The sequence below is a fragment of the Copadichromis virginalis genome, linkage group LG4 (genome assembly GCF_057382275.1).
Source record: "Copadichromis virginalis isolate Kocher_CV1m ecotype Utaka linkage group LG4, C_Virginalis_male_GT1.1, whole genome shotgun sequence".
NCBI lineage: Eukaryota > Metazoa > Chordata > Actinopteri > Cichliformes > Cichlidae > Copadichromis > Copadichromis virginalis.
The window spans coordinates 32955645-32966833 of NC_140621.1; the positions used below are offsets into that span (position 1 = coordinate 32955645).

General features: G+C 41.7%; 1 protein-coding gene across 1 annotated transcript in view; it reads right to left on the reverse strand.

Annotated features, from left to right (window-relative positions):
* Positions 1–7532, reverse strand: part of gas7a (growth arrest-specific 7a) — a 69333-nt gene extending 61801 nt beyond the window's left edge. Inside the window, exons 1-2 of the mRNA XM_085455000.1 lie at positions 7484–7532; positions 2111–2234 (exon numbers count right to left, since the gene is read on the reverse strand). Coding sequence (XP_085311126.1) covers positions 2111–2234; positions 7484–7486 — 127 coding nt within the window. The 5' untranslated portion in view covers positions 7487–7532. The remainder of the gene's footprint in view (positions 1–2110; positions 2235–7483) is intronic.
* Between the last annotated feature and the right edge of the window lie 3657 nt (positions 7533–11189).

Below are 11189 nucleotides of genomic sequence, written 5' to 3' on the forward strand. Positions count from 1 at the left end.
AATAGCTTTTGGGTTATTTTTTTCTGCACTGTGTGTCTGTTTGTGTGTTTGTGCTTGAGCCAAAGAGCAATCGTTGCCAGAGGTGCTGTGGGAGCAGCCTCAGTTTGTCCCGTGGGAGCCCATCCTATCCCCCTGGATTCCTTTCCAAATGAAGTGTAACACACACACACACCGGAGCAGATGTTTGTGAAAGGTCACCTGCCTTCGAGCTTCTGTATTAGTACGACTCCTCAGCGGTGGGAGCAGAAGACAAACAGCAGAGAAAAGACACTTCTGAATCCACAGTCTCACTGCTCGGTATCGAGTGCCACACGTTTAAGATAATCAGATTAAAGTGGATCGAATCGGCAGGCCTTTCTCCACATGAACAGGCTGCTGAGATACAATGATGGGGAGGAATGATAATGAGGCCTCTCACCGTTCACAGTGTTAAAGCGCTGAGAGCTGAATGCTGAGATATATAAATTAAACCAGATCTGCTGGAATCAGCACATTGGAGGTGTAGATTTACTGTAATGCCCAACGGCAATAAACAGTACAGTTTGATTGTTTAAGCTGATTTTCAGTGGATTCAGATGGAACGTTTTGTTCCTGGGTATCAATTCCTTTGCACAAATATATGACGGTGTTTAACAAAAAAAGGAAAAACCATCATGGATATGCAGAACAATTAATTCAGTCAGAAAGCACTTTTGTGTAGACGTCTCTGTGACGATGAAGGGCCAAAAATGCAAAAACAAAAGGAAATAAATGTCTTAATAAAAACCAAAAAACATCATGAAATGCAAGTAAATGTTTCTCATATGGTTTTAATTTTCAGTTGTTAAATATAATAATAATAATAATAATGGACCTGATGTTGTGTTTATCATTAATTATGTTCAGTTTGCTTCATCTTTAGTTTTTCACCCTCGTGTGTTTCCTGTCAGTTTATCCTCAGTTACAGGTGCTGTTTGTTTTGACCTCTCGGTTTAGTCTTTGGGTTTTATAGTTAGTTTCCCTCAGGTCCCCCTTTCTGCAGGTCTTCCTGTATGTTGCTTTATGTTGTTTTATTTTGGTAGCCTTTGTCCACGGTCTCGTTTCCCTGATTGTTTGCACCTGTGTTTTCTCTACAGCTGTGTTCACCTTCCCTCAGTGTGCCTGTGTGTGTTTGTGCTCTCGGCTTGTTTCTGCTCGACATACTGTTTGCTGTGTTTTCTGTTATTTTCCCCAGTGTTTCTTTTGCTTAACCATGGACTTGTTCTTTAGTTACCTTTTGCACTCCTGTTACACCTGCAATAACGAGTCATCTTTATTTTGCTCTTTGCCTGCTCACAAACCTGCTTTGGTGTCCTCATTCCTTCTTTAACCATAAAAAGCTTTGCAATAAAAACCAAGCTAATGTTTGGATTCCAAAAACTGGAGTTCCTAATGGTCAGTTTAGTCTGGATACACAAGTCAGTCAGTCCCCACAGACTGTCATAATGACTCTACAGAGGGTCAATTCTTTATATTGATTACCAAGCTGGTTTTGTTAAGACTTAAAGGTAGGGGTGTGGCAGCTTTGACCTACGTGTGCTCCAACACAGGAAGCTGTAGATTATCAATTAGGCTTCAGTTAACTGGAGACCAGTTGGCAACCATCTTACAACAACTGGTCACAAGAGAAAAATATGTTTTCTGTGACTGGTTGGCTGTGCTGCACAAAAGCATTTAGTTACCTACTAGCAACTAAAGCAATTGCAAGGAGGTTTTTGACTTTTTATAATTTATTTCAGCCACAACTTCCAGAAATCACTTGTCAACTGGTTGGGAAAACACATTTTTCTCAAGCAACCTCTGTTTGATAGGTCATGGACTGGTTTCTAAACCTGTGTGACTGAAGCCCAATGCTCTACCTCGACAAGCTAGTGTGACTGAATTGGGCGTCTGTCATGTTTACGCTGTTGGTTTCTTATGAAGCATTTTTTATGGAATCTGAAAAATAAGAAGCAAATGGGTTGATGCAATTATGGTTACATCCAACATATTTAGTGTGTGATTACAACTGTTTTCCACATGTTAGAGGAACCATCATTTAACTGGTGTATCTAATCTCAAGCTGGTGTTTTATTCAGTGCTCTATCTGTACCTTTACTGGAGCTGTTGACATAATACCGCAGTCCCTCAGGTGTAATGTAGCTGCTCCATCCCGGGGGAAGAGGCCGGCTGTCAGTCTCCTCAGTGGGTGCGGCAGAGCTCTCAGGGGCTGGCTTCTGTCACAGAACAAATTCCCAGTTTACTACCACATAAACCCAGCATGTGTCCAGGTGTTTCTGCATGAAAATATTACAATACATTATTTTAATATGGATGTACAGCCTGCAGGAGACAACATACTGCTATGTTTGACCTTAACTCCTGTTGGTTAGCTCCACAATATTTTTAATTAGGCAGTTTGTCTCCTAATTTCCTATCAAGTTGCACAGTGCACATTTGGTTGATTAATCCCAGACACACGGAGCTGAAAGCTAGTTTGGTTTAATAACGTGGCCATTAACTGCTGGGGATCCTGAAGGCTGTGCAAATAGATAGCTGAGTTTACCCCGAGTGAGGGAAGATTGAGTAAACGCGTTTGTAATGTGATGCTGCTGCGTCATTAAAGTTTATATCACGTTACCGCCTCTACACAAGCTTGCATACACAGTAACTGTAAGGAGTCATGACAACCTCTGGGATAAGTAATGTTATTATCATCGTATTCCCATTCGGCTTTTCAGCGCTTCGCACTTGCTACATAATGGTGTTATTCATGTGGTGAAATATGATCCACTGAATGGATAAATAATGATAAATGCTCGCTCCACCTTATCAGCAATCCCCAGGAGCCTCCGTCATGCTGAAGCCATTTTATTTGGGCTGCACTCGGAGCGCGCAGGGCCAGAAATTACTGCAGCGTGCTTTACAAGGGAAAAGTCGTTTTTAATCTGCAGGGATCGCCGCCGCCCGGCTGTTCATTTTCAAACGCAGGCTAGCGTGGCCCGTACAGATCTGTCTGCTGAGTCTGACAGAGGCTCTGCTGAACTCCAGGACGGTGCACTCCAATCAGACATCTGAGGGGAGGTGGGCGGATGCGACGGGACAGATATATAAATGGAAGATTACAAGCGGAGTGATAAAGGAGCTGTATCGTGTTTCTTTGCTCGGATGGGTAACAGGGCAGAGTGGGTGGATAAAGTCGATTGATGTGCAACATTAAATGGGTCTCATTGGCTCTTTTCTATCCTCGCTTCTGATGTCGGTGTGCTGTGAGAGCAGCAGATAACTTCAGCTGTGGATCTCTGCAGTGTGTTAGATGCTGAACTCACAGCTAGGGGATGTTTACTGCACGGACAAGATAAGTGACATCCTCTCCTGACAGTGACACCTATGCCATGCGGAGGCAGCAAGTCTTTTTTGCACCAAGCATTAAATTATACCTGTTAAAATGCAACAATTACTGGGGCATTAATTATGAGAGAGAATGTCAGATGGTATCGTTATAGAGCGTGATGCATATGGTTCCACCTTCCTTTTTGAGGAACCCAGATGTTCTGTGCACATCTGCAGTACTGTAGCATATAGAGCATGTTCATTAGTGTCCTATTTGAGACTGACTGAGCCAGCTTTAAGGTGAAGCGATCGAAGCGTCTACCAATGCAAACAAAGAACAACACTGAGTTTATCAAGCGTTTGCCACAAGAAGACAGTGCACATCACTTTGGTTCCTACAACAAGTTTTAAGTTGCCACCACAGGAAGAAACATAAAGGTCACGAAAAATGCAAAATCAGTTCATTATTTAAAAGAAAACGACACCGTGCTCAGTGTCCAGAGTTCCTGAGTCAGACTCGGTCCCCATCAGTACAGATTCAACTCTGTTAGCACATGTAACCCTCCATTTGCTTGAATGGAGGGTTACATGGAACTTGTAATTTATTCGTTATTAAATATTTCTGTACAAATCAGCGTGCCATAATTGCTGCACTGCCCAAAAATTGGAGTTGTGAGGAGCTCAGGGTTGATGGGCGGGTCAAAAAAGAAAAGATACGAAAAGGAAAAAGACTTCTACATGGGAAACTTTTGATATTGTCTTTGATTTGATTATTAGGTTAATTACAGTGAGAAAGGGCCGCAGTATTAAAAAAATCTAACTAACCTAACATTCAACTCTTTGGACTGTGGGAGGAAGCCGGGGGACTTGGAGAGAACGCTGTATAGAACGATCCTGGAGGGCTGGTGGAATTGGGCCCAGAACTTTCTTGCTGTGAAGCAACTGGACCTGGTTGACCACTGTTTTCCAAATTTCTGTGCCCAAGGCAGGCCAAAAAGCAGGTCAAGCCTTCAAAGCACACCTGTATTATTATTTTTACAGAACCCTTCATGGCAACTGGAGTGATTTCATTCTTAACTTTTAATTGTTTTCTCAGATGAAGGCACTTTTGAGCACGACACGTGCAGTTGCTTTGCACATAAATTGTACTTATCCCAGACATTTTCATGTAGTTGCATGCCCTTACTGTCCGAAGTGAAGATCCTGGGCTCTTTGGGATGTTTGGTTTGGTTTCTGCGTGGCTCTTTAGTTTCCTGGCTGTTATTAGTAAACCTCATCAAAAACAAATGACACACACACACCACACTACTAACACAGTCTTTTTAGATTTCATTCATCATTTAAGTGAACTAATAATAATAATAATAATAATGTTTGTGGTCTCCAGGCATGCTTGAACGTAACTCAGTGCACACTGTGGTTTGTATCTATACAGAGCAAAGCATCCACCGGCAAATAATATACCAACTTCAATTCAGATGGTTGTTTTGTAAAAAAATGATGTAATAACACAACTGTCACCCTCTCAAGACTAATCTCCCTAATTTTAACATGTCTTTAGATAGCGGTGGAAACAAAGTGGAGGAAAAGTTCCCTATTTTTGATGGAAGCACAGCTTCAGGGAACTGGAGTGTTTATCTTGTTCATCACAGAAGTGCTGGCAGGGCTGTGGCCTCCCGTTAAACGACAGGAAAGAAGACGTCTTCTTGCTTAAAGAAAGAAAGAACAAATCAGCCTTTCAGCGGACTGAGTAGGGCATCTGTGAGATAATTTCCGGGCCCTCCTCTTTTTTCTTCTTTTCTTTGTCTAAACCAGCGTCCTGTGTGGAGTGGTAGCACACCCTCCCCGAGGCTTCCTCTTGCTTTTAAAATTGCTTCTGTTTGAAAGTCTGAGCAGCTGCCCCGGGGCACAGAAACAAACCTGTGAGAAATTGTGCTTTTAGATGTTGTCGGAGCAGTCTAAAATTATACACTGGTGCTTTTCTCTTTTTGATATTTTAAGTTGCTTTAAAACCACATTCAGATTAAGAGCCTCAAATAGGTTTGAGATTACTTTGACTTCTCAGTGAAGCGATGTCCCAATTTGAAGTTCTTTCCACCCATATTTTCTGTGGAAGTCCTTAATTTACTGCTGCTCACAGTCTGGTTTTTTTTTGTACTGCGTGCAGTCTAAAATGAATCCCTTTGTTCGGTGTTAAGTGTTTTAAATGTTATTATGGAGCGTATAATAAAGTTAAGGCCCCCTAATCTGGTTTCCTTTGTAGTGGGAGATCTCAGTGCTTCCTTCCTCTCCCCGTCAGCCCTCGTCAACCAGGAGAAGCTCATGGAAAGCAGCGAGAGGTCTACACAGCCTGTCTTGTTAGTTTCTGCCTTTTCAGAGAAAACCGCCCTAACGCAAGTGGAGGGTAACATTAAGAGCAGAACCCCAGAGGATTGTGGGATTGGGCTGAGATATCTTACAGATCTGTGTGGGTTTTTTAAAGCTCAGATATCACTGGGCTGCACTATTCACTGCCAGCCAGAGGACGTGTGAAATCAATGCAATAAGCAAATCAGCAGCTGATAAGAATCTAATGATAAGGGTTTATCTTCACACACAACAAGTCAGGCATCCTTCAGTTCTGGTTACCTGTATGATTATAAAATTTAGAGATTTATAATGTTTTGAGCCACAGTCCTACCATGAATGGTCCCAAACTTGCAGTTGGTGCTCCTACAGGTAAGATAACCAATCTTTGTGGCTGATATTTTTTAACCCTAAAAATCAGCGGACTCACACAATAACAAGAAAGGACTGGATGCTGTACATGTGTTGCCAGGCGACATAAAAATATAAAATGCAAAGATATTTGTCCCTCAAGTTTTTCCATTTCTTTACCTCACACCTGTTCTGATAATTTCAGCGATCTCCCTCCGGTAATTTGCCGACATTTGCGAATCTTTATATTGATGCAGCGATTATTATTCCTTCAACTGTGGCGATAATTGTTATTCTCTCACTGATAAATCCAAAACTGTGAAGCAGAAGTAGCCGGAAATGCACAGGAGGAATCGACGGTGCAGAACAGGCCAGTCACAATAATTGCAGACTTCTCAGGAGGTGTACATCAGGTTATGTGTCACATTAGGACGTAGATTTCCCGGTGAAGCTTAAAGTGGGCACGAGGACGAATGCAGCAACCTCCAACAACCACTCACCCACCCTAACCGACCTGTGTGACTGCAGCCGAGCTCACACAAAGAACTTTTCATGCCTAAATCTAACAGCAGCTTTACATGCTAATAACATGAAGTATTTTTTAACCCTTTCATGCATGAATTATGACAACCTCAATCAGGATTTTTTTCTTAAGTATTTTTATTCATCTTTTGGCATGAAAAAAAGATTTTTGAACTTCATTTTTTTACTGTACTTTTTAATGTACTTTTCAAAGAGTTTTTACATGTGCACTTAGGTGGACAACATCTCCTCTGAAGTGGGTGGCAGGGTATGGAGTGACGCATCAGTGTCCAATGTACTGGTTTATGTGCAAGTATACCATCAACAGCGACACAAATACAAGAAAACAGCCTTTGAATAGCTGTCCACTGTAGTGACCACTAAAGGGTTAAAAAATGAGTGATGAAATAATTGACTCCACAGGCTTCCAGTCCAATTTTTTTTTCCTCTAAAAGTGGAAAATATTAATTTTGTGTACATGGACGTTGGTCAGTATCCCACATACGAGACCTCTTAGCATAAAAATGTTTCCAAGAACATGAAAAATTTGAAGATTCATGTTCAGAAAAATAGAAAAAGATTAAAAGCTATGTATATTTTATAAACTGTCAAGAGACTGTGTTGACCTCCTCAATATGCTCTAAAACCAAAGTATCCATAGCAACAAAATGTGTTTCCTTAGAAAATTAAGCTTTTAAACCCTTTGTTTGTACTTTTTTTTACAGGAGCTTTGAATATTCACCTCAACTCAAATCAATTTTCTTAGAATCATAAAAATTTGCTACATGTCTCCATTTCTGCTTCATTTAGATGTAAAAAAGCTAAACTAAATACAAGGTTTCACACAGTTGCAGTATTTCCTTTTAATAATTAGAGTCCATTTGATGCTACTCCTTTTTTTAATCACATAAGGCAATTAAAATAAAGTTCCTACCATGCTGTTAAGCTGAGGAGCAGTCAGTCATCCAGCCAGTGGAAACGAGTAAAGAGACTGAAAGGATTATTAGAGCTCATTACTGTCCAAAATGATCCAACGTCTCTCCAGGGTCACAGCTCAAGACACAGAGGGAGCAGAGACACTGAATATCTTTTTCATTAAGAGGCTTTTTTCCCTGCTTGTACCAAATGAAAGCCCTGGCAGAGAGGCATGCTTTGGTTGTGATCAATGCGGGACATTTTCTATGAAGCTTTGTCGAGCAGAGAAGGCCAGTGGTTGTCAGTCTGTTTTTGGGAAACACAAAAGCGGACACTGTCAGATGGAGCTGTGATGTTCGGGAGGGGGACAACAAGAACTTTTCTGTCTCGCCGGCTTGTTCTCTTCTGCTAAACTGAATTAGCTCTGCATGTATTGAGTATCAGACTGCTCATGCTCAGACAGACGAGGTCTGTCTCTCTCTCAGAGAATAAAGATGCTTGTGGCTGCGGCACCTCCGGCCCTGCAGGATTTCACAGATATGAATTTGCACTGTGCAGATGTGCATGAACGTGCACGAGAGCAGATTTTAGGGCAAAAATTAAAGCCGATGAAGAATTTAAATACAGTAAAGCGTATTAATATATGTATGTATATGTATACTGTATCAAAAAGAAAAACTACACTCAACAAAAATATAAACGCAACACCTTTGTTACTGCTCCCATTCCCCATGGGATGGACGTAGAGACCTAAAATTCATTCCAGATACACAATATAACCATCCCTCCCAAACAGTGGTCACAAATCAGTCCAAATGTGTGGTAGTGGGCACATCTGCCATATTGAGATAATCCATCCCACCTCACAGGTGTGCCACATCAGGATGCTGATCTGACATCATGAGTAGTGCACAGGTGTACCTCAGACTGCCCACAACAAAAGGCCACCCTGGAATGTGCAGTTTTTTGCGCTATTGGGGGTCTGGGGACCCAGAACCGGTCAGTATCTGGTGTGACCACCATTTGCCTCATGCAGTGCAACACATCGTCGCATGGAGTCTATCAGATTGTCAATTGTGGCCTGTGGAATGTTGGTCCACTCCACTTCAATGGCTGTGCGAGGTTGTTGGATATTCGTGGGAACTGGTACACGCTGTCGTATACGCCGGTCAAGCACATCCCGAACATGCTCAATGGGTGACATGTCCGGTGAGTATGCTGGCCATGCAAGAACTGGGACATTCTCAGCTGCCATCTGCCCTGAACAATGTGAACCATGATTCATCCGTGAAGCGCACACCTCTCCAACATGCCAGACGCCATCGAATGTGAGCATTTGCCCACACAAGTCTGTTACGGCGACGAGCTGGAGTCAGGTCAAGACCCCGATGAGGACGACGGGCATGCAGTTGAGCGTCCCTGAGATGGTTTCTGACAGTTTGTGCAGAAATTGTTTGGTTGTGCAAACCAATTGTTCCAGCAGCTGTCTGGGTGGCTGGTCTCAGACGATCTTGGAGGTGAACCTGCTGGATGTGGAGGTCCTGGGCTGGTGTGGTTACACGAGGTCTGCGGTTGTGAGGCCGGTTGGATGTGCTGCCATATTCTCTGAAATGCCTGTGGAGACGGCTTATGGTTGAGAAATGAACATTCAATGCACGGGCGACAGATCTGGTTGACATTCCTGCTGTCAGCATGCCAATTGCACGCTCCCTCATTGCTTGTGGCATCTGTGGCATTTTGCTGTGAGACAAAACTGCACATTCCAGGGTGGCCTTTTGTTGTGGGCAGTCTGAGGTACACCTGTGCACTACTCATGATGTCAGATCAGCATCCTGATGTGGCACACCTGTGAGGTGGGATGGATTATCTCAATATGGCAGATGTGCCCACTACCACACATTTGGACTGATTTGTGACCACTGTTTGGGAGGGATGGTTATATTGTGTATCTGGAATGAATTTTAGGTCTCTACGTCCATCCCATGGGGAATGGGAGCAAAAACAAAAGTGTTGCGTTTATATTTTTGTTCAGTGTAGTTATGAACAAATATGACATACAGAATGATACAATTTCATTATTTTTTAGTTTAGGTTTAAAAATGCTTTGTTTTCTTTCATTTTAATTTATTTTATTAAGTTTAAAACAATCATGTAGACATCCCAGTGCCTCCTTTAAGCTCTGCGTTTGCAAATTTGACCAGTTAGACATAGTCACGAAATATTGCTTCAGTTATTGCTTAGTGTGGATAAAGAAAGCATAAAGTGATATAAATATAAACACTGCATTTACTGATCCATAAACTGACATTTTTATTTTATGTTTCTAGGCAAACTGAGTTTATTAAATTAATCAAAATATAATTTCCATGTTTGTCTAATGTTCTGCGTCTTCTCCTCATTCTGTCACTGGAGTACACAGCTGCTTGGTCTAAAAGTTCAAAATAAAGAGAAAAAAAAACAGAAAACTAGGTCATTTTTGTTAGGTTGTCATTTTTCTTAGTGTAGATCAAAAGAACTTGGCTGTCTCATTGGAAAGGAAAAGATCCAAAGAGATCTAATATTAATGTCTTTTACATCATCAAGACACTAACGAGCTGTTTTGAGACCAGTCGAGGGGAACAATCTCGTACACGCCTGACAATAAACTGTAAAAACACATTTTCCTTGTTAGTGCTGGTTGTTTAAGGTTGTATCATGTCTGAAAAATCAAAAGCAATAACCTTAAAATGAGTGGATGTGACGCATGACAGTGACATACTTCTTTAAACTCGATGGAAAGATCAGTGTCATGTTGGTTTAATATTCCAGAATCATGGTTATTGGCTGGTAATGGTTACTGCTTTCCACCATCTTTGGTCCAGGATCCGGGGGTCCCAGCAGGAATCTTTATAAAGGAGCTGAAGTTTCTTTAACAGAGTGCAGACTCAAATGTCAAAATGTCCACCACATCTGAAGGTTTCATAATCATGGACAAGCGATTTATTCACCAGATTTAAACAAAAGCTTGTTACCCAACGACCAGGCTTCTCGTCTCCTTCTCGGTACCTTTCAAGCTATTGCTGAATAAAAAAAACATCCTTGGTTCATCCTTCAGATTTAATGGATTTTTTATGTGCTCAACAAAACCTCTAATGCTTTAAAAGGTCTATTTATCTGCTGGTGTTGTGTGATTTTGTAACCATTTTGGAACGTCACAGAGAGACAGTTCAAAGAGAACTGCAATCAAAGTGAAACCAGACGCGAGGTTAAAATCCCATCCCTTACTTCACCTTGCTTTTGATTTTATAACCTTTAGCAAAAGCTTCTCCTGAAACGTTAGCCACAAACAACTGGCAGCAGCTCTCGTCCACACTGAAGATCACCGAGCGTCCTCTCACATAAGCAACAATGCACTTCTCGCACCGGACTGTTTATTTTGGAGCGTTGCCAGGGCTCATTGTTAAAACAACAGTATCCTACTCAGGCTTTGATGGCCTTTATTTCCTCACCAGCTGCCTGCAATAATCCTCTAAAAGGAATATAATCAATCCGCTTCAAATCCACTTTTAAGGTTGTCTGCCTGCTCGTGTCCGGACATTAATCATCGCTTTCTGCTTTATCCACCAATATAGAAGTTTAAAACCCCTAAAACATGCTGGCTAATCAGGGGACACATTGAGCTTATTTCCCATGGAGATAGTATAAATAACCTGCAGCATGTCACCTCTGTAATGTAGGGGTTGAGC